Source organism: Corythoichthys intestinalis, chromosome 2 (genome assembly GCF_030265065.1).
Source record: "Corythoichthys intestinalis isolate RoL2023-P3 chromosome 2, ASM3026506v1, whole genome shotgun sequence".
In the NCBI taxonomy this organism is placed as follows: domain Eukaryota; kingdom Metazoa; phylum Chordata; class Actinopteri; order Syngnathiformes; family Syngnathidae; genus Corythoichthys; species Corythoichthys intestinalis.
This window is the reverse complement of record NC_080396.1, coordinates 3,845,617-3,873,520: the sequence shown is the minus strand read 5'-3', so window position 1 is coordinate 3,873,520 and position 27,904 is coordinate 3,845,617. Positions and strand designations below refer to the sequence as shown.

Sequence of the window (27,904 nt, the reverse complement as noted above, 5' to 3'; positions counted from 1 at the left end):
TTAAATCTGATGTCGGTAGATTGTTTTTTTCTTGGAGCTGAAATGCATGTGTGGCAGCTTAGCATTTTTTAAATTTCTTTTTTCTTTTTTTTTACATAGCGTTTTGACAGTTCTGTCATATTTTCGGAATCAAAGCACCCCGTACTGGAACAGCATTCCGGCCCTGAATCTTATACCGGAACTGCGTTCCTGAACGTTCTGGCCAACTTTCACCCCTGCTTACAAGACTATTTATTATAATAAGTTGCAAATAAGCGTTTTTTTTTTTTTGGTTTCCCATCATTTTTGAGGACCGACAAACCGGCCGACGTCGGAGAGGTGCGTAGTTGCCCCATGGTCATCACGAATATGGCGTAAAATAATGCTTTACTACACGGCGAAGACGTAAACAGAGACCAGCGTGCAGTTGTTGTGCAGCTAACATGGCAGGATGTGTCTGAGGAGAACTTATCTACATGTTCGTCCATGATCAAACATAAGTAAATAGTCCTTTATTTAAAGAAATTTTGTATCCGCAGCAGAGGTTGCGCTAGACTTTTTCGTTGTCTGTCATTTTGACTGACAGGGTCATAAAAATCCGGGTCATAATCTATTTTTACCCGTCACTTAAATTTTTAAAATGATAATAATGACATATTCAATAGCAGTGTTGGTCAAAAGTGATGCGTTACTAACTCAACTCTGAATAAATTGAAGAAACTACCAGCCATGTTGTGTCTACTCTCTGCTCTGTTGATTTGTCATCCAAGACTTGGGGTGTGTTCAGGTTTGAGTATAGCGCACGTACTTCTGACTCCAAGCTTTTTGTCCCTGCTCATTCAATTAGGCTACGTTCATACTACAGGTCTTAATGCACAAAGCGGAATTTTTTTTCATATCCGTTTTTTTGGCGTGCCCGTTCAGACTGCTTTTGTCCATTGAGCCCATTCAAGTATTCCGCATGCGCTCTAATTCGCAGTCCGACACGCGCCGGTGCGCAGAAGCATCAAAACGAATGACAAGTCATCCGTCATTCCAGGGATATCATATTTTGCTTTTCAAAAGGAGGAGACAAATAACAGACATAAATAATCCCCGTTTAGGCTTATATTCACAGTTTATATGGATCGATAGCATGTACGCACTGTCCGTGCACGTCACACACACACACACACACACACATATACGGGCAGTTTGTCCCGACTCTCGGCCGTGTAGGAAATGTTGAAATATAGCTCACATAGAGCAGAGAGAAAACCGATCATTCTCATGCTTATCCTCAATCCATTTTTATTTTTTTATGACTGTTGTCAAGCCCGGCCCTTCCCCAAAAGCCGTGTTCACTGCAAGCTAGGCGCTAATAACGCACAGCTGAAATCGGATTTGGGACACTGGACGGTACAGACCGCCGCGACAGTCTGGAAAAATGTGGCCCGGATTGGATTTGAACCACATATAAAAATAACCCAGATCGGATTTGAAATGGTCCACTTCTATGCGACTTGTCCCATTCAGGCCATCAAGTTAATGCCTGACTCGAGTCGGAAAAACACGAAAAAATTGGATTCGTGCATTAAGACCTGTAGAATGAACGTAGCCTTAGACAATGCTCTCCAAAGCTTCCTAACGTTTCCGTGTTTGCTACACCTGAATGCTAGTTCGGACATTTTTCCGAGTAAGGCCAACGACGTCATGCATCAAGAGAGACAATAGCTAATTAATATGCTCACTCGCTATCCTGTGGTCTGGGGTGTGAATTGCAACCTGTCAAAATGACGGATGGACTTCAGTTTTTTCCGTCACCGTTTTAAAAAAACGGTCAACGACGGAAAATATTCGGTTAACGCGACCCCTGATTCGCAGTCATTTTTAACACAAAGTTGCAATTTCTGATGGGTTTGAAAAACGGGCGGTTTTGCGACAAGCCGCCGGTCGTCGACCGAGTGGCATTTTCAGTGGACAATCAGCCATAAAATGCAAGCCACCTTCATATGAAAACATGTGCCATGATCCCAGTATTTGACATAATACAAAATACGATGTTTACTCACTTCCTCGTAAGTCCAATGGTCCCACAGTATTAGGGCTTGTTTTGGCTAATATCTGCCTTGAACGGGAACCTTTTGAAACACAAAAAGGCTCACATGCCTCTCCCTGGTGCGGCAACAATTGTCTGCAGTCGTTTGGCTTTCATGATGCAAAAAATAAACGAATTAATCCGCAAAATCAGCTGAATCCGCAGTCCATCTGCATGCTATAAAGCAATGCTGTATTGTGAGACACTGACCCAGGTGACGTCACATTCGCATTGGAATGGAATTAAACCCGAGACTGAAGCCAGAAGTCACTCATTTTCATGGCGCGGGATTCAAAAATTGAATGTATAAAACAATCGCTTCCACACACATCCAAGCGGTCCATTTCATTCAGGAGCATAAAACAGCGTGAAATATGAAATAAACATGCTTTTTGGCGTCATACGCACTTTAATGTACAATTCCAATTTTTTGTCATATCTGTTTTTTAGCGTGCCTGTTCAGACTGCCTTTGTCCATTGAGCCCGTTCAAGTATTATGCATGCGCACAAATTCGTAGTCCGACGCGCTGAGCAAACTGACCCGCATGCACAGAAGCATCAAAACAAATAACTACTGTACGCAGTATGCGGGCATGACGTACACATAAGCCTTACAGTGGGGCAAATAAGTATTCAGTCAACCACCAATTGTGTAAGTTCTTCTACTTGAAAAGATTAGAGAGGCCTGTAATTGTCAACATGGGTAAACCTCAACCATGACAGATAGAATGTGGAAAAACAGAACATCACATTGTTTGATTTTTAAAGAATTTATTTCCAAATTAGAGTGGATAATAAGTATTTGGTCACCTACAAACAAGCAAGATTTCTGGCTGTCAAAGAGGTCTAACTTATTCTAACGAGGTCTAACGAGGCTCCACTCGTTACCTGTATTAATGGCCCGTTTTAACTCATTATCGGTATAAAAGACACCTGTCCACAATCTCAGTCAGCGTTACGTCCCAAAGACGGCTCGCGAAGGGCGTAACATAAAACAAGCCACACAAATGTACGAATGGACGCAAATTTATTTACACAACAATCAAACTCGCAATGAATATGTACAGAATGCCGACGAAGCGTGACTTCAGGGTAAGCCCAGGCCAAAACAACAAACAAAAGGAACTACACTTAAACCCCACCCGCTAACTAAACCCTGATCATGTAAAAGGAACAAAGAAAAGACAGCTTCTAACCCAACTTCCTACTCTATACAAAACAGGAGAAAACGGGTTGAACAGAAATGGCGACTTACCCTTACTTGCTTCAGTGCTCTTATTTACAGTGGTGAACAAAAACGATCCAATAACGAATAAACACAAAAGACCTCACCGAAAAAAGCAGGAGTGTATCAAAGTAGCGATCAAATGCAAACGAAAGTGAATGGCGAGCAAATAGCTGGCAAGGAGGACCGCGGCAGAATGCTGTCAAATGCGACCTCCTAGAGCGTTGACAGCGGCAGGTTTAAGAAGCTTGGCGCCTTTTCCCGTGGCCAATCAGCGGTGGTGACGTCGTCGGTCCGTCCTGCGTCGATCAGCTGTCGTCACAGTGGGAGGGGAAGCAGCCAGCTGGTGGAGGCAACGATCAGCTGACTGGAATAATCTCGGAAAATTAACTATTAAACGGCCAGGGCCGTCACAGTCAGTCACACTCCAAATGCCACTATGGCCAAGACCAAAGAGCTGTCGAACGACACAAGAGACAAAATTGTAGACCTGCACAAGACTGGGAAGACTGAATCTGCAATAGGTAAAACGCTTGGTGTAAAGAAATCAACAGCGGGAGCAATTATTAGAAAATGGAAGACATACAAGACCACTGATAATCTCCCTCGATCTGGGGCTCCTTGCAAGATCTCACCCCGCGGCGTCAAAACGATAACAAGAACGGTGAGCAAAAATCTCAGAACCACACGAGGGGACCTAGTGAATGACCTACAGAGAGCTGGGACCACAGTAACAAAGACTACTACCAGTAACACAATGCGCCGCCAGGGACTAAAATCCTGCACTGCCAGACGTGTCCCCCTGCTGAAGAAAGTACATGTCCAGGCCCGTCTGCGGTTCACTAGGGAGCATTTGGATGATCCAGAAGAGGACTGGGACAATGTCTTATGGTCAGATGAAACCAAAATAGAACTTTTTGGTTGAAACACAGGTTGTCGTGTGTGGAGGAGAAAGAATACTGAATTGCATCCGAAGAACACCATACCCACTGTGAAGCATGGGGGTGGAAACATCATGCTTTGGGGCTGTTTTTCTGCAAAGGGACCAGGACGACTGATGACTGTGTAAAGGAAAGAATGAATATGGCCATGTATCGAGAGATTTTGTGTGAAAATCTCCCTCCATCAGCAAGGGCATTGAAGATGAGACGTGGCTGGGTCTTTCAGCATGACAATGGTCCTAAAAACACAGCCAGGGCAACAAAGGAGTGGCTTCGTAAGAAGCATTTCAAGGTCATGGAGTGGCCTAGCCAGTCTCCAGATCTCAATCCCATGGAAAATCTGCGGAGGGAGTTGAAAGTCTGTGTTGCCCAACGGCAGCCCCAAAACATCACTGCTCTAGAGGAGATCTGCATGGAGGAATGGGCCAAAATACCAGCAACAGTGTGTGAAAAGCTTGTGTAGAGTTACAGAAAACGTTTGGCCTCCGTTATTGTCAACAAAGGGTACATAACAAAGTATTGAGATGAACTTTTGGTATTGACCAAATACTTATTTTCCACCATTATTTGCAAATAAATTCTTTAAAAATAAAACAATGTGATTTTCTGTTGTTTTTTCCCCCACATTCTGTCTCTCATGGTTCAGGTTTTCCCATGTTGACCATTGCAGGCCTCTCTAATATTTTATTTTCAAGTGGGAGAACCGGCAAAATTAGTGGTTGACTGGGGGGGGGGTTAATGAAAAAGATCTCAGACTCGCCTCTTCACTGTAGATGTTGACACTGGTGTTTTGCAGGTTTAACAAAGCTGCTAGTTGAGGACCTGTACGGCATCTATTTCTCAAACTAGACCCTCTAATGCAGGGGTCCCCATCTGCCGGGCCGCGGACCGGTACCGGTCCGTGGCGCATTTGCGACCGGGCCGCAAAGAAAAAAAAAAATTTAATAACGACCGCATTCTGGCCGAATTAACCCTGTGCCCTTGCTTAACACACCAATATCTCTACTCTAGATATAATACTACGGGATAAATTACAATGTTGTCATAGAAGTCTATTGATTGGACTGCTAGCAGTACATCTTGTTTGTGTATATAATATATCTATGTGCGCTTGTCCTCGATAATAGCGTATTACTAGGCCGCGGCGCAGCACATTTGTTCCCGGAAATAATTAGCCCCCACACGAGCGAAAATATAATATCAGAAGATATAAATATTTTTATGGCGAAAAGGATATTTTCACGGCGAAAAGGGCACCTGACGAGCCTACAACTTCGAAGACCCACGAACTGCAAAGGAGTGGATTCGTGACCCGTTTGTGAATAAACAGAGATCGCACATGACGGCGACCTTATTAAACGTACATTTGAGACAACAACTCTACCGAGGTTCTGGATTAAAGTCATTCTGGAATATCCTGACATGGCGACAAGAGCGTTGAAAACCTTGCTACAATTTCTAACATCTAACAGCTGTTGTGTGAAGCTTACATGGCAGGATGAATCTAAGGAGAACTTTTCTACAATTCCTTCCATGATCAAACGTAAGTTAATATTCCTTTCTTTCAAGAAAGTTTGTAGTGTTTACTTTGGAATCGCTGCATTTGCGCATTTTGCGGCTATGTTTAACGTTACGCGCATGCGCAGAACGGCAAAAAACACAATTGTTCTCTTGTACTAAAATATTATGTTAGAAACACAATGTTAAATCAATGGCAATATTTTACAATATTTACTACATATTTTGACCGTTAGTTGGCGCCATGGTTTGCGGGCTCGCAGTGATGACGTCATTGGGATCTTTCCAAGTGTGTAGCGTGTTCAACAATTGCTTATTGCTGCCTAAACTCGCGAAGTAAAATGCCACGATATGCTGCTTTTGGATGCAATTTCCAGATAAATGGAAACAAGGGGAGTGGAGTGAGTGGTCAAGGTGGAATTATTATTTTTAGTGAATAGATGTGCATAAGTGGAAGCTTCTCCCCCTTTTTGGTCCCTGTATGCACGTATCCTACCCACCACGCGTTACAACTGGCGCCCGAACATTTTTCCTGGATCCTCAGTCAAGTAAGGGATCCGCCTATTTTCTGGATCCGACGGTCCCACCGCATCTGCAATATTGGTTTCGGATCTGTCTATTGTTTTTTTATTCATCGGTCCCACAGCAGCTTTTCAGATCAGTCAATTTTGTGGACTCGACGGCCTGATCAAGGCTGCAACATTGCCATGGGATCGGTCTAATTCCTGGATCTTCAAGTGAGTAAAAAAACGCGGATTTGGATTACTATTGCTATCTTTTTTGTTGACTATTCTTCGAGGCAGTTTTTCCCAAATCATACCAAATAATCAAAGCATCATGGCACGCTACAGTGACAACAGTGACTCTGACTCTGACCTTACAACATTGTTGGAGTTTGTCAGGGAACGCGTGTTTGCGTACTGCTGAGCTCCCGAGTGAAGAATGGTCAAGGTGGAAATATTTTTTTTTGTAAATACATGTGCATAAGTGGAAGCTTCTCCCCTTTTTGGTACTTTTATACACGTATCCTACCTACCAAGCGTTACAATGTACAAGACATGGATTACACAAGGTGTGCTCTTTGGCCTGTACTGTATGTAAAGCACACGACAGCTCTGGATGCTAACAATCTACACAATTATATTGGGATAAGTTTGAAGAAAACGCAATAGTCTTACCTTGAATATCTGCTAATAAAACCGGAGTTCCCAACAGCATACACTCTCGCTCCAACCGGAGTTCCCAACAGCATATGCTCTCTCGCTCTGTTTTCATTGAAACTTTTGCCCAACTTTTGTCTTATCAGGTATTTGCTGCACGCATTTTACCCTGAAATTCGTCTTGTGAACGACCGACAGTGCTGTCCTGCTCCTCACTTTTCAGATGTAGTTCAAATAGGAAGGGTAGAACCGACGACATGTTGGGAAAACTAACGAGTGACGCGCTGGAATTTCGGCAACGAGCCCGGTGACGTCACGAACTGCGACGTAACAAGAATGGCGACCTATCACTTAAAATAATTTTACAAACGTTATTAAAACAAAAACATTAAGAGGGGTTTTAATATCAAATTAGTATAACTCATACTAACATTTATCTTTTGAGAATTACTTGTCTTAAAAATAGAGGATCCCTTTAATGCAACGCAACGTAACATAACATAGAACACTGATGTTCAATTAAGACCTTCCCTGAATATATTATGACCAGATCAAAATCTTTACAGCACAATTTAAATCTGTGTATAATTTTACACGGTTTATGTTGTAAACTGACTGTCCTAAATCATGCATGAAATGGTTCATTTTATTTTTACATCACGACAATGGCCGCGTTATATTTTCTTGGCGCGTTAAAAAGATAGGCGTGAGAGTTGAGAATCCTCTAAGCGTTACATCAGAATATTAACCTGAATCTCTTTAGTCTCTTATTTCTCTATCTTTCAGCTTTTAAGGGCCACCGTGAGTCGTCCGTTTAATTGCCGAGCTACCCTTCAGGCTCCGAGTTGGAGTAATGACTAGTTGCTTTGCCATTATTCTTTTGCCGTGCAAATTACAGCAAAAGATGTAAACTACTTCTGCAGCTTCGGCAAATTCAAGGTCAATTCATTCTTAAAAGCCCCGTTTTATCATGTAAGCAAATGAATCGATGGCAACCGTCTACAGAGATTTTGGCGATGCAACATTAAGATAAAATGGGAGTTGGCGTCTCTTGTGAAGTTGTTTTTGTGGACAGAACTTTGTAGTTCAACCAAGGCCATTTAAGTAATAAATTGACTAATTGCGCTAACAGGGAAACCTCAAAGGCTTTTTTAAAAAAATGGGGGCAAATAATACGTATTGGTGGAGGGAAAAGGGAATTCTGGGATGTGTAAAGCAGTTAACTCATTCACGGCATCAAATCTATTTGAACTAGGTTGGCATGTGTCACTGCCATTGAAGGCGATAGACGTCCAATCCATTTTGACTGGGAGGGGGCGAGATTCAATTCTTTAGAAAGATCACTAACACACAGAATCTTGTTATGTTTTCTTATTATTTCTTCATATATTAGTTCATATTTAGTCATGTCAAAATGTGTTTAATTTTCGTTGATAAAAACTCAAACAAATTTCGTCTATTTCTAGTCGACGTTTACGGAATATTTTCGTTTTTAAAATTTGAAAGTTTCACTCCTAAAATGAATAGATAAAAAAGGTTTCCAATTATTTCAAATTGACATTGACAGACGAGCACATATTGTAGCATCTACAAATCTATCACGTGATAATACACACTCAGTAATAAAACAGTACACCATTTTCAATTAATTTTACTAGGGTTGTTCCGATCATGTTTTTTTTGCTCCCGATCCGATCCCGATATTTGCCGATCCAATTTTTTTTTGCTCCCGATTCAATTCCAGTAATTCCCGATAATTTTTCCCGATCATATACATTTTGGCAATGCATTAAGAAATAAATGAATAAAAGTCATGGACGAATATATACATTCAACATACAGTACATAAGTACTGTATTTGTTTATTATGACAATAAATCCTCAAGATGGCATTTAGATTATTAACATTCTTTCTGTGAGAGGGATCCACGGATAGAAAGACTTGTGACTTTGTATATTGTGAGTAAATATTGCCATCTAGTGTATTTGTTGAGCTTTCAGTAAATGATACTGTAGTCATGCCCAAATGCATGATGGGAAGTGGAACCATGACTGTGCTAACAATTGATATATCTTCTCTGCGTTGGAAATAACTTAAGGTGTTAAGAAAACGATCAATTGCTACCTTGCTTCCCCACATTGCTTCCCATGATATTTCTAATCATAGGGAGAGGGATTGTAAGGCTTTAGCCATTTAAAAAAATGCTCCAAAGGCTGCCAAAATCACCTCTACTCATTTTACGCTGCCTTTTACCTCCCTATATAGGTAAAACGGCGCCATTACAGATTAAGCGTGACAATGCGTGAGTGGGTTCTGCAGTGCATGCATTAATTGCGTTAAATATTTTAACGTGATGCATTTTTTTAAAAATCAGTTACCGCTGTTATTGGGATAAATTTGATAACCCTACCTTAAGCCTAAACTAAAGACTCTGGATGAGAGTAACATATTATATGTCTCTAACATTAAATACAATTAGAAAACGATTTAATTAAAAAAAAATATATATATATATATATATATATATATATATATATATATTAGGGCTGTCAAACGATTACAATTTTTAATCGAGTTAATTACAGCTTAAAAATTAATTAATCGTAATTAATCGCAATTCAAACCATCTATAAAATATGCCATATTTTTCTGTAAATTATTGTTGGAATGGAAAGATAAGACAAGATGGATATATACATTCAACATACGGTACATAAGGACTGTATTTGTTTATTATAACAATAAATCAACAAGATGGCATTAACATAATTAACATTCTGTTAAAGTGATCCATGGATAGAAAGACTTGTAGTTCTTAAAAGATGAATATTAGTACAAGTTATAGAAATGTTATATTAAAACGCCTCTTAATGTTTTCGTTTTAATAAAATTTGTAAAATTTTCAATCAAAAAATAAACTAGTAGGCCTATTCTGTCCTCAATGTGTGCGAGTACACAAATTGAAAGATAGCGAACATAAGTTCCAAAAAGAAATCAGACGATGTGGCAAAGTTGCATTGGCTTTACTGAAGTCATCTCTTTTTGACAGGAGCACGTTTCTTGTATTTTTGTAAAACTGAAAATAACAAGGCAATGTGTCAATAACTTGCATAAATCACAAAATAACATAAAATGTACACACACGTGTCCATTTGAGCAGTAGCACTAGCCAATTAGCTCACAAGCATCTAACAATGTAACTGCATTTCACCTATATGTGAACAAATTCAAATACACATCATCAATAACTATCTAATGCTCATGAATATAAACAAAGGAGGAATATAACTCACAAGCGGTGCATGTATTAGACACAAACAGTGTGATGGGGCTATGAGAACTGCCACTGAATACTGGATGCGGACATTAGCTGGTCTGAATAGCACTGTCTATTAGTGTGAGTTCGCGTCGACATGTAATCACGTCAGAAAAGCGCGCCGAAACACAAATAATCAGCTGCACTGAATCGTCAGCAGAGGGCGACATTACGCCACATAACATATGCAAGTCACACCCAAGCGCCAGCAGAGTGCGGAAAAACTCCATAAAACAGAATTAACAAGTTGGCCTTTCACTGTACTGACATTTATATCTGTCTGAGCTGGTCTAGTGCGTTAACTGCGTCAAATATTTTAACGTGATTAATTTAAAAAATTAATTAACGCCCGTTAACGCGATAATTTTGACAGCCCTAATATATATATATATATATATATTATTTAAAAAAGGCATGGCCGATATTTTTTTGTCGATTCCGATACTTTGAAAATGACGTGATCGGACCCGCTAAATTTTCCCCAAAAGTTGTCCGAGTATTAAAGAAGACACTCGACGTTAGCAATACCCTAATGCTAATGTGAATGCAAATGCTATGCTAACGCTACATCATACCGTGTGTCTCAAAACAAGCAACGGAGAGACTGGAAAGGACACTAGTAAGTGAGTTGGGGAGCGCAGCACGTCACATGAGTGACACAACCAGGCACTGCTACGATGCTGCCTAACTACATGTACACAGTGTGAACATGTGACGGATACTAGGGCCCTTCTCGTCTCATTCTCGTCCCATCAGACGAAAACGGGCATCCGTGTTATGTTTTAGTCTCCCAAGACACGTTTTCGGCTCATTATGATCTCGTTGTTGTCATGAAAAAAAATTGTTCGCCGATGAAATATTTTCGTTATAGTCATTGTTGACGAAAACAGCACTGGCAAGGAGTTACATTTAACGTCTGATGATCACTCAACACAGACCTTTAAAGGATAAAGCAGCATTGCATATTCTCTCTTGCCATAATAAGAAAAATCTTACCATGTTTCCAAACAAGCAAGATGGAGCGCAGCCTAGCTTGAGACACATCCTAAACTGACATGACCCAACTACTGCTACAATGCAAGCTGACGTACTCCACCTTCAATATGAAAAAGTGACGCATTGTGAACAGATGACAGAAACTATGTTGCATTTTCATCTCGTTGTCCTATCGTCAGACAAAAACTGGCATTTGGCGTTTTTAGCTCGTCATCGTGATGTCATCGTTACGAAAAAAAATTGTCGACAAAATATTTTCGTTATCGTCACTAATGAAAACAACGCTGCGCCGTGGCATTACGGAAACAACATGAACAAAAAAATTTTGGTGCAAGTAAGCTGGGGGACATGGTTAATGTTCACTTGTAAGCACTAATGATTAAGATGTACTTCGATACAAAATTAGACAACTAGGGTGAGGCAAGGGGTGGGAAGATGGATGGATTCTGTCGAAACTGGCATTTGGAGTTTTTAGCCCGTTATCGTGATGTCATCGTTATGAAAATTTTTTTTAGATTAAATATTTTCGTTTTCGTCATTGTTGATGAAAACAACACTGCACCGTGACATTACGGAAACAACACAACATGAACAAAACAAAATTTGGGGTGTAAATAAGCTGGGGGACATGGTTAATGTTCGCTTGTAAGCACTAGTGATTTAGATGCACTTTGATAAAAAATTAGAATACTAGAATGAGGCATGGGGTGGGAAGATGGATGGATTCTGTCGAAACTGGCATTTGGCGTTTTTAGCCCGTCATCGTGATGTCATCGTTATGAAAAAAAAACTTGATTAAATACTTTAGTTATCGCCACTGTTGATGAAAACAAGGCTGCACCGTGGCATTACAGGAACAACAACATATTATGAACAAAACACAATTTTTGATGTAAGTAAACTGGGGGACATGGTTAATGTTCACTTGTAAGCACTAATGATTTAGACGCACTTTGATACAAAATTAGACAACTAAGATGAGACAAGAGGTGGGAAGATGGATGGATTTTGTCAAAGCAAGATGCTTAAATGCCCCATGGCGGCACGCCGAGGCACTCGGACACCACAAACCAGAGTGAGTGAATTTATATGTACTTTGATACAAAATTAGACAACCAGGATGAGGCAAAAGGTGGGAAGATGGATGGATTCTGTCGAAACTGGCATTTAGCTCGTCAGCGTGATGTCATCGTTATGAAAAAATTTGTCAATGAAATATTTTCGTTATCGTCATCGTTGATGAAAACGACGCTGCACTGTGGCATTACGGAAACAACAACATAATATGAACAATAGAAAATTTTGGGTGTAAGTAAGCTGGGGGACATGGTTAATGTTCACTTGTGAGCACTGATGATTTAGATGAACTTTGATACAAAATTAGACAACTAAGATGAGGCAAGAGGTGGGAAGATGGATGGATTTTGTCAAAGCGAGATGCTTAAATGCCCCATGGCGGCACGCCGAGGCACTTGGACACCCCAAACCAGAGTGAGTGGCTTTTCTGGCACTCGTGTGGTGAACATTTGCTTGCATAATAAGCCTGTTTTCTTCTTGTGACAGTGCTTGTATTGTGAAAAAATCGTATTGTGAGGTGCTCGTATCTTTTATGTATTTAACTCATTGCATGCCATTGACGGCATTAGACATCCAATCCATTTTGAATGGACGTTCTTTCATCCGCCCCTCCCAGTCAGATTGGATTGGACATCTATAGCCGTCACAGGCACCCGGTGAGTGACAAGAACTGAACGTGTTTGAACTTACCATATCGATGGATGATACAGGCCCAATGCTGTTGACATATATTCCCACATCAACGACAGTTGGCTTGACTGAAAGAAAAAAAGTATTACAAATTGAGTAAAAACTGCAATATATGTCATGCCGTATTGTGCAGTTGGATGTAATGTAATGTACAATGTAATCGTATCACTATGTGTGTTCACCCACCTTATAATGTATTAATTTTCATTCATTGCATGTGTTAGTTATTTATGTACCATATGTTTGTGTTGTATGGTGATATATTTTTTTACACAATGGTTGGCTAAATGGGCCCAGCGGCATTTTTGATAGGGTCCAGCACCCACCTCGTTAGGATGACGACTGATTGGTTTGGTAATTTAAGGCCATTTAGTGGCTTTGTTGTGCATAGGCTTCAGTTAAGTTGTCAAACTCGTGGGGTAGGAGCCTGATTCGGCCTGTCAAGTCATTTTGTGTGGCCCGCCAAAGTGAATCATGTACATTGAATTCATGTTTCTTTGTTAAAAAGAAATTAAAAAATTAAAAAACATATGTATTAAAATGAAAAATTTATAAAAATAAAAAAAAGGCAAAATGAAGAGAATATTTAGTTATTTTCCTTCTAATTTTTTTTTCTATTAAATAAATGAAAAATAATTTTCTGTTGATCAACTATTCAGTGATTTATGTAAATAAATGAAAAAATATATACAGGTAGTCCGCGGGTTACAAATGAGTTCTGTTCCTATGCTGGCGACGTAACCCGAATTTCCGCATAAATTGGAATTAACCCGTTTAGTTATTTTGAGATTTGGGGGTACTTTTCAAAAACATGAACAGTGGTTCCTCTACATACGAAGTTAATTTGTTCCTTGACCTTGTTTGGAAGTCAAAATGGTCGTATATCAAGCAGGATTTTCCAATAACAATACATAATAATTCCATTAATTCCTTCCACAGCCCAAATGCGAGTGATGGTGAGATCAAGGCTCATGAGGTATTGAACGACTTGAGCCAATTGGCTCGAGAAAGGGTTCATTTCTCGGAGTTTCATGTGTCCACGGAACCACATACTGGCTAAGTGTCACAGTCAGTTGTTTCCAAACTACATGAGTAATTCGTTGATTTTTGTGTGTGTCTGTTGGCAAGGAATTATTTTGTAAAATATTGTCTGACCAAATCCTCGATATACATACAAATCACCATCAAATGTGATCTGATCTTTGTCAAAATCACACAGATCTAAAAACAGTGTCTGCTTTCACTAAAATCACCCAAACATTTATAGGTTTTCATATTTTAATGAGGATAGAATGCAAACAATGACAGAAATGGGGAAAATAAGTAAGTGAACCCGCTGCCTAAGGAGACTTAAAGAACAATTGAAAAATTTATACTAAAAATTTTAAGTCAGGTGTGTGCCCAATCACAGTTGAGTGGTTTAAAACTGCCCTGCTCACTATAAAACACACACCTGGTAGGAAATGTCTTGATGTGAAGCATTTTCTGATGTGCATCATGGCTCGGTCAAAAGAGCTGTGTGAAGAACTGCGATCAAGGATTGTTGATTTGTATAAAGCTGGGAAAGGATGCAAAATGATCTCTAAAACTGAATGTTCATCAATCGACAGTCAGAGAAGTTGGCACGGTTACTTTTCTCCCAAGTAGTGGCCGTCCACCAAAGATGACGCCAAGAGTTCAGCGCAGAATACTCAGAGAGGTAAAAAAGAACCCTCAAGTGTCTGCTAAAGACTTACAGAAATCACTGGTACAGTCTAATATCTCTGTGCACACATAGACTATATGTAAATCTCTAGCCAGGAATGGTGTTCATGGGAGGACTCCACTGCTGTCTAAAAAAAAAAAAACATTGTTGCTCGTTTAATGTTCGCAAAAAGGCACTTGGAAACTCCACAGAGGTTTTGGCAAAATATTTTATGGACTGATGAAACCAAAGTTGAATTGTTTGGCAGTAACACACAACGTCATGTGTGGAGAAAAAAATGGAACAGCTCACCAACATTGAACCCTCATCCTCACCATGAAGCGTGGTGGAGGGAGCAGCATGATTTGGGGCTGTTTTCCTGCCTCAGAACCTGGACAACTCGCAATCATTGATGGAAGAATGAATTCAAAAATTTATCGGGATGCTGTAACAAGACAATGATCCAAAACACAGAAGTAAATCAACTTCAGAGTGGTTTCACAATACACGTTCTGGAGTGGCCAAGTCCAAGTCCAGACTTGAACCTCATTGAGATGCTGTGGCATGACCTAAAGACAGCGATACATGCTAGACATCCCAGGAATCTGGCTGAACTACAGCAGTTTTGTAGAGAAGAATGGGCCAAGATTAGTCCTGATCGATGTGCCAGACTGATCCGCAGCTACAGGAAGCGCTTGGGTAAAGTTATTGCTGCCAAAGGGGGAGGGGGCACAGAGTATTATGATATTATATGATGGTTCACTTGCTTATTTGCCCCCCTTCTGTCATTGTTTGTGTAACCGGTTTGAAACGCGCCGCGCCCCGACGTGATCCGCTCCCACCTCTCTGACCAGGCTGGGATGCAAACCCACGGCGCACTGAACGACGCGCTCCACGTCAACAGTGCAGGGACGCTAACCACTACGCCAATAAAGCTCGAGCCCGCGATGCAACCGTTAGCGTCCCTACTTGAACCGTCCCTACTTGAACCGTCCCTACTTGAAGCGTCCCTACTTGAAGGCATAGGAGGGAAGGTTTTCCACCCACCTGTCACACTCACCCCCCGAAAACCTTCGCTGCCGATCCGGGTCACGGCACCAATGTAACCGGTTTGAAACGCGCCCCGAAGCAATCTGCTCCCAGCTCTCTGACCAGGCTGGGACGCGAACCCACGCCGCGCTGAACGACGCGCTCCACGTGAACAGTTCAGGGACGCCAACCACTGCGCCAATAAAACTCGTGTCGGCGGCGCAGCTGTTAGCGTCCCTACTTGAAGGCATCGGAGGGAAGGTTTTCCACACACCGCCTCACGTACGCAGACCTGCGTGTACCTGTCGCACGTGAACAGTTCAGGGACGCTAACCACTGCGCCAATAAAGCTGTCACATTTGCACACTATCCTCATTAAAATATTTTTCATTCATTCATTTTCCATGCCGCTTATTCCTCACGAGGGTCGCGGAGGTGGAGCCTATCCCAGCTAACTTCGGGCAGTAGGCAGGGGACACCCTGAATTGGTTGCCAGCCAATCGCACAACCACACAACCATTCACGCACACACTCACACCTATGGACAATTTAGAGTGTTCAATCAGCCTACCATGCATGTTTTTGGGATGTGGGAGGAAACCGGAGTTCCCGGAGGAAACCCACGCAGACACGGGGAGAACATGCAAACTCCACACAGGAAGGCCGAAGCCCGGGATTGAACCCTTGATCTCAGAACTGTGAGGCATACGTGCTAACCACTCAGCCACCGTGCCGCCTCATTAAAATATGAAAACCGAAAATTGTTTGGGTGGTTTTAGTTAAAGCACACAGTTTTTTCATCTGTGTGATTTTGACAAAGATCAGATCACATTTGATGGTGATTTTATGCAGAAATGTGAGAAATTTCAAAAAGTTCAGATACTTTTTCATAACACTGTACATATTTTTAGAAGTCTTATACAGTAATAATATTTCATTTAAAAATCCACAATGGGCGCAAAAATTGAGCTGCGAAGTAGCGAGGAATCACTGTACACAATTTCTGTCACAAACGTCATGTAGATGCACGACTATTTCTTTCCCCTCGGGCTTATTGTTTCCAAACGTCACGTGCCTTAGTTGGAAAAGAAAATGCACTCACTCGAGCAACGTAGGTGTAGCAAGTCGTTAGCGTCAAGTCAATTTAGAGAGCAAGACTTGAATCTTTAAAGTTTGCAGCCTTCCTGAATGAAGTGCATTTAAGGCCGTCCATTAAACGTACGTTCCCACTGTTATTTACAAGCGCATTTCTTAATTAAATGTTGAACAACTCAATGCAGCTCTGAAGTCAGAGCTCTACTCTCTTGACCAAAAAGCTTGACACAATACATTCCATACTCGTGACTTTGAAGGCAAGATATTTAAATGATTTAACAAATTCTGAGCTTTGAAAAGTTGAAAAAAATAAAAAGGTTTTATATATAATTGACGATGTCTGTCAGCAAGGTGTTGAGGCCGTATTAGATGTGCTCCCTCTCTTTCATCTCACCCTGAATGTCAGCTGCGAAATGTTTCCATATGTCACAGATTGCACAAAAATACAAAACCAATTTTCACTCAACAGGCTGGCACACGACGGGGATGGAAAAGATACTGGCGTGAATGTGACTAAAAACGGAATGTACCAATACATTTTTCTCATGATTGAAACATATCTTCTAGTGTTTTGTGGCTGTTTTCATTCATTTCCTGTGAGTATTTCGAGTAGACTTCAGGCAGCGAATAAACGAACACTGCCACCCTCCCAGATCAAAGGGATTGGACGATTAGGTTCGTCAATGTTAGCTTGAGAGATTTAACAAATATACAAAAAGCATATATAGTAGGGAAAAATTAATGGCCTAATTTTCGGACTATAAGTCGCTACTTTTTTCCTTAATTTTGAATCCAGCGGTTTATTGTCCAATGTGACTTATTTGTTGATTTATTTGGGTTAATAGGTAACACTGTGACAACGCCGTCTAAGTTCGTCATAATTACTACATGAGCATTTCTACAGTGGGGCAAATAAGTATTTAGTCAACCACTAATTGTGCAAGTTCTCCCACTTGAAAATATTAGAGAGGCCTGTAATTGTCATCATGGGTAAACCTCAACCATGAGAGACAGAATGTGGAAAAAAAAAAAAAAACAGAAAATCACATTGTTTGATTTTTAAAGAATTTATTTGAAAATCCTGGTGGAAAATAAGTATTTGGTCAATACCAAAATTTCATCTCAGTACTTTGTAATGTACCCTTTGTTGGCAATAACGGAGGCCAAACGTTTTTTGTAACTCTTCACAAGCTTTTTACACACTGTATTTTGGCCCATTCCTCCATGCAGATCTCCTCTCGAGCAGTGATGTTTTGGGGCTGTCGTTGGGCAACGGACTCTCAACTCCCTCCACAAACGTTCTATGGGGTTGAGATCTGGAGACTGGCTAGGCCACTCCAGGACCTTAAAATGCTTCCTACGAAGCCACTCCTTTGTTGCCCTGGCTGTGTGCTTGGGATCATTGTCATGCTGAAAGACCCAGCCATGTCTCATCTTCAATGCCCTTGCTGATGGAAGGAGATTTTCACCCAGATTTCTTGATACATGGCCCCATTCATTCTTTCGTTCACACAGATCAGTCGTCCTGGTACCTTTGCAGAAAAACAGCCCCAAAGCATGATGTTTCCACCCCCATGCGTCACAGTGGGTATGGTGCAAATCAGTATTATTTTTCCTCCAAACACGAGAACCTGTGTTTCTACCAAAAAGTACTTTTTTGGTTTCATCTGACGATAACACATTCTTCCATTCCTCTTCTGGATCATCCAAATGCTCTCTAGCAAACCGCAGACGGGCTTGGACGTGTACTTTCTTCAGCAGGGGGACACGTCTGGGAGTGCAGGATTTGAGTCCCTGGCAGTGCATTGTGTTACTCATAGTAGCCTTTGTTACTGTGGTCCCAGCTCTCTGTAGGTCATTCACTAGGTCCCCCCGTGTGGTTCTGGGATTTTTGCTCACCGTTCTTATCATTTTGACGCTACGGGGTGAGCAGGGAGTTGAAAGTCCGTGTTGCCCAACGACAGCCCCAAAACATCATTGCTCTAGAGGAGATCTGCATGGAGGAATGGGACAAAATACCAACAACAGTGTGTGAAAAGCTTGTGAAGAGTTACAGAAAATGTTTGGCCTCCGTTATTACCAACAAAGGGTACATAACAAAGTATTGAGATTAACTTTTGGTATAGACCAGATACTTATTTTCCACCATGACTTACAAATAAATTCTTTAAAAATCAAACAATGTGATTTTCTGTTTTTTTTCTCTCCACATTCTGTCTCTCATGGTTGAGGTTTACCCATGTTGACAATTACAGGCCTCTAATATTTTCAAGTGGGAGAACTTGCACAATTAGTGGTTGACTAAATACTTATGTCATTCGGCAAATTATGTCAATAACTCCATTTATGTCCAGCTAGGATCTTTTACATCCATTCAAAAGTGAAATAATTTGCCAGATAACGCTAAATGACATCTGTTATAAGCATTCATTGATGATCATGACAGTGTCATGTCGTGATTATGATAGTCTTATTGCGCCACTGTCATATAGAGTTATCAAATACCATAACAAGCAATTAAATAAACAACTGGAACAGTAAATGAAGAAATAATTAGCACAGAACATGAATTTTGATTGTTATTTACATCTGTAGCGCTGCAATGTATGCTAGGAGGCATGTTGGACAACTACAGTGTTGACAGCAGGTGGCTGCAGAGGTTGACTGTCTCCCCTAAGGGTGCATTAATGGCCAAATGAAGCTTCTTGAAGCTTTGTAGCCAATTGGTTCAAAGCTTCATGGTGGTTCATTTGGTCTTATGACAGTCGTATGATGCTGCTGTCAAATAAGGTTTTATACAAAATGTGTAAATACCCTTTGATGTAAATATCCCATAATACTGTGAGGACAGCTGCGGCTTATAGTCCAGTGTGGCTTATTTATGAACAAATGCTGTTTTTGTGCCAAATCTGGTGGGTGGTGGCTTATAGTCAGGTGTGCCTTATAGTGCGAAAATTACGGTAGTACATCAAAAATACAATTAGTATAATATGAAAAAATACTGTATAGAAAAATTAAATAAAACTAGCCCTGCAAGCAGGACTGAACGGGCCCTCGCACAACGTATCGATTCCCCAAACTTCATTGCTCTCCGTACGTATGTGCAAATTTTGGTGAGTTTTCGAGCATGTTGAGGCCTTCAAATTGGCCATTTTCATTTGCCATGAAGAAGGAAGTTTTGGTTCCCGCCGCTTCAACAAAAACTCATTTTTTTATTAGATACCGGAACACATGTCTTAAGGCTCCCCTGATGCAGGTTTGAGGTCAATTGATTTAGTTCCCGAGGAGGAGGAGCCTTTCTCGTAAAAAAAGGCGTTTCCTGTTCCAACTAGGGGCCAGGCTTAATGGGTAATATTTCAATGCAGTCATGTTCATGCTTAGATACCTCACATGCATGCCAGATATGAAAAAGATCACACCTTGTATCAGGGAGTTATTAGTCATTTACTGAATTAGCGTGTTGCCAAAAACGCCCAACTTTGGTACCCCGCCCAGGTCAGGTCTGTGAATGAAAAACTCAACATTTTGATAACTTCACATCTCATTGTCTCATGAACAGTCTAACCAATTTTGAAGAAGATCCAACAAACTGCCTCAGCGCAGTGGTCTCAAACGTGAACGCTGGTTTTCGACTAAAATTGCATGTTTTTTTTAACATATAGACAATTAAATTGGAAAAAAAATCTAATTCAAATGATTACGGTCTAGAAAATAAGTATTTGAACACCCTGCAAGTTCTCCCACTTAGAAATGATGGGCGGGTTTGAAATTTTCATGGTAGTTGCTTGTCCACTGTGAGAGACAATCTAAAGAAATAAAAATCCAGAAATCACACTTTATGACTTTTTACAATTTATTTGTATTATACTTCTGCAAATACAGTCATGTGAAAAAATTAGGACACCCTATGGAAGCCTGTGGTTTTTCCCTACATATTTAGTCATATATATATATATATATATATATATATATATGGTTTTGCTTTCATGTAAGCAAAACTTACATGAAATTATAATAATTGACCACAGCATCCTATCTCTCTATTAGCCTCCCTCTCTGCGCACCAGCAGCAACACACACTTAGCCACTTGGCCTAGCCTACTTCTACAGCACTTGAAACAGCTCTCAAATTACTGCGGCATTTCTTTCAGGAGAAGACAATAAAAGTAAAGTAGACCCAAGTCAGCTGACCTTTCTCTTGGTGGCAGTTGCTTCTGTTGTAGCCTCAAACTCTTTGTGTTCGTTCACGTGTCGTCTTCAAATGTTTTATCAGGTTAGAGGTATAGAAACTGGCCGATTTAAACTTTCAGGCCGCAAATCTTGCATGCAGATATTGTACTCGATGGAGATTAAAAGCTAAAATATATCCAGACTGCTGACATTTCTCTCTCTTAGTTTCGGTTTGTTTTTCGTACATATGAAAAAGCTGCCTCGGCATTGGTTAAGAGCGGCTATTAACCCGCTCTCATTGGACTGGAGGAGGCCAATAGCGATAGCTGGTTGGCATGCTAAGTGATCACGTGTAATTACACTACAGAGAGTGTAGTGAGGGTCAGGGGGGAAAAAAGGCTGCGGATTGTTAACAATCTTGAGAGATTCAAGTCATAGATCTAAACAATTAAAACTGAATTTTTAAATTTTTTTTTTTTTTAACTTTCTGTAAAATGTAATTTTAAATAATTGTGATTTCTGTTGAGGAATTAGGACACCCCCACATTTAATCCCACTTAAAATGGCAAAAATCATACACAGGTGTACCACATCAGCTGCACATGATTATAAGATTATAAACTCAACCACCCGGTGTTTTGAAGGAGGCTTGCCTTATTCAAACCTCACATTGAGTTTGGTGTGCCCCTGACTGTTGAAGTGAGAGAAAACAGCAGGTTGAGATCAAAGGAGCAGTCTGAGGCCTTCAAAAATGAGATTGTAAACGCTTATGAGTCTGGTAAGGGATTTCAAAAGAATATAAAATTCGCCATTCCAATGTCTGGAAAATAGCCTACAAGTGGAGGACATTCAACACAACTGCCAACATGCCCAGGTCTGGCCGTCCAAGCAAGTTCACCCCGAGATCAGGTCGCAAGACTCTAAAAGAAGTCTTCAAAAACCGTAAAATGTCATCAAGAGACCTACAGAAGGCTCTTGCTACTGTTGATGTGAAAGTGTATGTCTCTACTATCAGAAAGAGACTTCATGACATCATGTGGGGGCAGGTAGTGGAGGGCCTCATTCCAGAGCTGAAGTATCCAGTCAAAATGGCCGCCAGCCCAAAGACTACACTTCCCAGCATGCCGCACAACGCCTCCAGGTGTGGCTGCTTAAGCCACTTAATTGCAGCTGGCCTGGAGGACAATATAAGAGAAGACCAGATGAAGCAAAGAGAGAAGCGGAAGGAGATTGACAGAAAGACTTGGAAGAAAGTATTTTGATGAGAACGGACCCAAGCTGCCGTTTTTAAGACATTTTAGTTTGATGAGAACAGACCTAAGTTGCCATTTTGGAGACATTTGAGTTGATTGTTTGCTTTGTTACTGCTTGTGCCACATTTTGGCCTTTTTCTTTTGGGGAAACCCGCTGTTTTTCCTGATTAAAGAACTGTTTGGTTGGACACCTTGGCGTCTCAAGCTCCTTCCTGGCCAGGCCTACCTCAGGTGCGGGCAAAGATGGTGGAGAATGCGGGCGTCCTAGGGCCAGACTACAGAGACGGACGCCACAGTCGAGTTATCCCAGCTTTTCTCCCAGCTACACACCAGCCAACAGCCCCGCGGAATGGAGCAGTTAATGCAGATGCTCTTGGAGGCCCAGAAGGCACAACAAGAAACCCAGGTGGCCTTGCTTCAACAGCAAATGAGGGCCAATCAGCTTAAAGAGCCAGAACTACTCCAATTGGCCCGAGCTAAACCCAAAGCAAGTGAATTCATTCCCAAAATGTCATTGTCGGATGATGTGGAGGCCTACCTCCATGCCTTTGAGTCCACTGCTGTTCAAGAGCGGTGGCCGAAACCACAGTGGATTAGCTTATTAGCCCCTTTTCCCTCGGGGGAGGCACTTGATTGGAAAGCCTATCAAGATTTATAGCCCGAAAGTGCACAAGATTATGACCAGCTGAAGGCCATTTTGACTGGATTCTTCAGCTCTGGAAAGGGAATGTAACGGCCCTCCACTACCTGCCCCGCATGATGTCACACAAATTTAACCTTCATGGGAGGTGTGCAAAGAGGAAACCTTTGCTCTCCAAGAAGAACGTGAAGGCCAGACTGAAATTTGCCAGAGTGAATGTAGACAAAGACCAGGACTTCTGGAATATTGTTCTTTGGACAGGTGAATCTTAAAATTGAATTATTTAGACACCGGAACAGGGGACATGTTTGGCGTAAACCCAATACAGCATTTCAGGAAAAGAACCTCATAGCAACTGTGAAGCATTCAGGTAGAAGTGTCATGGTTTGGTGATGCTTTGCAGCAGCAGGACCTGGCCAGTTCACCATCATAGAACCCCCATGAATTCTATTGTGTATCAGAGGTTGCTTGAGGAACATGTGAGATCACCTGTGAAAAAATTCAAGCTAAAGCAAAACTGAACCCCGCAACATGACAATGACCCAAAACATACCAGTAAATCCACCAAGGACTGGCTGAGTCAAAGCCCAGATCTTTAATCCCATTGAGATGCTGTGGGCTGTAAATGCAAGACACCTCTCAAACATCTCACAGCTGAAAGTATTCTGCGTTGAGAAGTGGGGCAAACTTTCTTCAGACTGATGTCACACTGGTTGATAGCTACAAAAAGCATCTCACTGAAGTTATTTCAGCCGAAGGGGATAGTTTCAGCAAATGCATATGTATTTTTGTTGATATATTTAGTTTAATGAATAGAACAATGTTGATTTTTGTTATTTACCTGCAATTAAATCACTTTTTTTTTCCAGAGACAAAGAAAAACTAGCCATGCAAACAGAACTCAACGGGCCCTCGGGAGTCCTGTGTTGATTTCTCCAATTTGTTTTCGGTGATTTTTTGGGGGGGTCATTAGTCTTTTATTTCCCTTTGAGGAGGAGTCAGTTTCGTAAAAAAAGGCCATTTCCTGTCCCCAGCAGGGGGCGCCAGGCCTAATAGGTGATATTTCAATGAAGTCGAGTTCAGGCTGGGATACATCACGTACATCCCAAATATGAAAAAGATTGAACGTTGTATGGGGGAGTTATTAGTCATTTTCTGAATTTGGTGTTTTGTCACAAAAATGTCCGACTTTGACACGATGAAAAATACATCGTATCTTTTTTTTCTCCTACAGATGAAGTAGCAGAGTGTGAAGCAACAGCCTTAATGAGTCAAAGCAGTTCTTCACTGCTGTCATCAGATGAACCAATTTATCCCTAATATATTTCATTGAAAATTACATAGTATTTTTTTCTCCCACAGAAGTAGTTTTATCCCTAATGTATATCATTGAAAAGTACATAGTATTTTTTTTCCTCCCACAGAAGAAGTAGCAGAGTGTGAACCCTAACCCTAAACCCTAACACAAAAAAACGCCCCGCACAGGTCAGCTCGTGAATGAAAACTCACCATTTTGATATGTGCAAATTTTAGTGAGTTTTCGAGCATGTTCACAACTTCAAATTTGCCATTTTCATTTGCCCTGAAGAAGCCCTAACCCTAAACCCTAACCCCAAAATAAGCCCGACTTCGGTACTCCGCCCAGGTCAGGCCCGTGAATGAAAACTCACCATTTTGGTAACTTAACATCTCATATGTCTCATGAAGAGTCTCACCAATTTTAAGGAGGATCCAACTAACTCCCTCGGCGCAATGGTCTCAAACGTGCACCCTGGTTTTCGACAAAAATTGAATGTTTTTCAATATTCAATCCAAAACACCCTATTTCCTGTTGGGTTTGGAATATGGGTACAACAGACTTTTTGAAGCATTTTGGCCCAAGGTATCGACTCCCCAAATTTCATCGCTCTACGTTGAAAAAACCTAAACGGAGAGGCCTTTTTTAAAATTCCAGGGGGCGCCACTGAGCCATTTTTAACATTTTTTCACAACATTGCCAAATTATCGAAATTTTCGCGAATCCGCATGTTTGTGCAAATTTTAGTGGGTTTTTGAGCATGTTAAGACCTCTAAATGAGCCATTTTCATTTGCCATGAAGAAAGAATAATAATAATCCTTTGCAGAACAATAGGGCCTTCACGCCATGTTGGTGCTCGGGCCCTAACAAGATACAAGACATTGATATGTGAACATTTCTTAGTAAAGAACTGAATACTGAATGCGGTGTCCGAATTTTTTCACATGACTAAGTATTTCAACACCTGTCTATTAGCTAAAATCGTGAGCGTCAAAGATCTGTTCGTCACCTTTAAAAAGTCCAACGAATAAGTGGAGTGAAGGTAGACTTTTTGAGTCTGACTGTTTGACCTGTTTGAGGCGGTTAAACACCTGTCCACCCCATACAATCAGGAAGACTCCAATTCCTAACATGGTCAAGACCAAAGAGCTGTCCAAAGACACCAGAGAGAGATTTGTAGACCTCTGCAAGGCTGTGCAAGGTTACAGGGCATTTGCCAAGCAGCTTGGTGATATAAGATCCGCCGTTAGAGCAATTATTAGAAAATGGCAGAAGCTAAACATGACTGTCAATCTCCCTCAGACTGGGGTTCCATTCAAGATCTGTCTCGTATGGTCTAAATCAGGGGTGGCCAACCCTGGTCCTTGAGAGCCGCAACCCAGCTTTTTTCCCATGTCGCTCTCCTTTAACACACCTGAATCTAATGATGAGCTCATCAGCAAGCTCTGAAGTTGCCTGATAACAATCCTGATAATTTGATTCCGGTGTGTTGGAGAAGGGAGACATGGAAAACAAGCTGGATTGCCGCTCTTGAGGACCAGGGTTGGCCACCCCTGGTCTAAATGATCCTAAGAATGGTGAGGAATCAGCCAAGAACTACACAGGAGGAGCTGGTCAATGACCTGAAAGGAGCTAGAACCACAATTTCCAAGGTTACTGTTGGTAATACACAAAGACATCATGGTTTAAAGTCATGCTTGGCACGGAAGTTTCCCCTGCTTAAACCAGCACATGTTCTGGCCTGTTTTAAGTTTGCCAATGACCATTTGGATGATCTCCAGAAGTCCTGGGAGAAGGTCATCTGGTTATATGAGATTAAATTGGAACTTTTTGGTTTTAGTGTTTGGATGAAACAGAATGATAAGTACCATCCCAAGAACACCATCCATACTGTGAAGCATGTGGGTGGTAACATCATGCTTTGGGGGTGTTTTTCTGCACATGGGACTGGACGACTGCACTGTATTAAGGAGAGGATGACTAGGGCCATGTACTGTATTGGCCCGAATATAAGACGGTGTTTTTTTGCATTGAAATAAGACTGAAAAAGTGGGGGTCGTCTTATATTCGCGTTCTAGACATTAAACCCATTTTCGACGCTAGATGGCGCCAGATATCATTGAAGCGATGTTCTGTCATGACAGATCACAGCTACTCTCAAGTTTAACCAGTTTGCATTATTTTATTGCAATGTTTTTCCTTATTAGATTTGTTTCAAGACTACAGTTAGAGTTACACTTCACTTTGATGGTTAATTCAGTTATTGCAATTTTGTTGTTTTATCACAATAGATTGGTTTATTTACATTTCAAAAACCATTTACAAATGTGATTGCACTTTAGTTTACATATTTAAGTGTTCAGATATTAAGATTTGAATGAGGCAAAATAAAATGCTTTGGTAACACTTTATAATAACTATCATAACTTGTTAATAGATCATTAGTAAACTATTAATAAATGATTAATTGTAGATTTGTGAAGTGTTTAACAGTTTGTTAAGCATTTATAAGGATGCCTTATAGATAGTTAAGATGCCATAAAAACTGATGGTAAATGAGTAATAAATGACTTGTAAGCTGTATGTCAATGATTTATACCTAAACCTTATAAATTAGTAATAAACCATTGACAAGCTATTAGCAGCTTACTAACTAATGACTTATTAAGTATCAGTTGATAGTTTATTTATGTTATTGGGACGTGGGACGTTATTCTTAAAGGGTATGAAAATGCAAAGGGGGTGTGAGACATCAATAGAACCGTTATGTGCCAAGATAACAAATATTGATAAAGTTAACAAAAAAAATCAATCACATTAATGAGCAATTATCGAAAATAGATCGAAAATGACGAACATTTCCGAAAGTGTTCCAGAAACAGCCGAATGGGGCGGGGACGTCACTACAAGTGAATGAAAGTCGAGGCGGAGCCAGGTGCCATTGTTTTTTATCGACGAGAGAGTAGCGTTCGGGTTTGTTTGACCAAAACATCACTAAAATGGTTCAAAACTGCTGTGCTATGTGGTGTACATATATATATTTATCGGAATTTAGTATCCATGAGTTCCCGAACGCGAAAAAAAAGCTGGACTACGCAGACAATGGGTAAAGATCGTCCGTGCAAAGAGGGCTAATTTTCTAGACCCAGCGGAGCCTTCGGCAAGGTTTTCTGTGGTGCGCATTTTCCACCTGAAAGCTTGTCGAACTATGGACAAGTGAAATCGGGTTTTGCTTAAAGATTGCTGCTCAAAGGGGATGCGGTGCCCACCATACACGTGCAGCTACCTAAATGTCCCGAGATATCAAGAAAGAGGAAAATGACCGGCAAAGGAGGCTAAGGCTAAGCAAAGGAGGGGAGCAGCCAAGCTCGAAATGGCCAGAGTGAGTACTCTTTTATCATAAAAAAATATCACCCATTGGATACAGGACTGGACACATGTATAAATTATCGCTCGTAAAATATATAGAACAAATCCTCTGATCCCATTCATATTTGTGTCTGTTGGCAGAGCGAAAAGCTATGATAGCGCAATAAATGATAATTATTCTATACATTATTTTGCGGTGTATCAGCTTCACAGAAAGAAATATAAAAAATATCCTTCGGTGTTTCCCACACGATCTGCTGCCGATGTTTCATCAGTGTCATTGCTCCCCTCAATGACCGTTTCATTACGCTGCAATGGCGTTCCTTTGGGCTCAAATTGGTAACCTAAAACACCTATTAAAGCTTCATAACTCTCCTCGTCACCAT

The 27,904-nt window shown here is 40.9% G+C and overlaps 1 protein-coding gene across 3 annotated transcripts in view; it reads right to left on the bottom strand.

The window, feature by feature from the left end:
* Positions 1–27,904, bottom strand: part of LOC130930338 (gamma-aminobutyric acid receptor subunit gamma-3-like) — a 271,640-nt gene that overhangs the window by 160,066 nt on the left and 83,670 nt on the right. For all 3 annotated transcript variants that reach the window (XM_057858229.1, XM_057858243.1, XM_057858234.1), the window contains one exon: positions 12,981–13,048. In XM_057858229.1, coding sequence (XP_057714212.1) covers positions 12,981–13,048 — 68 coding nt within the window. The remainder of the gene's footprint in view (positions 1–12,980; positions 13,049–27,904) is intronic.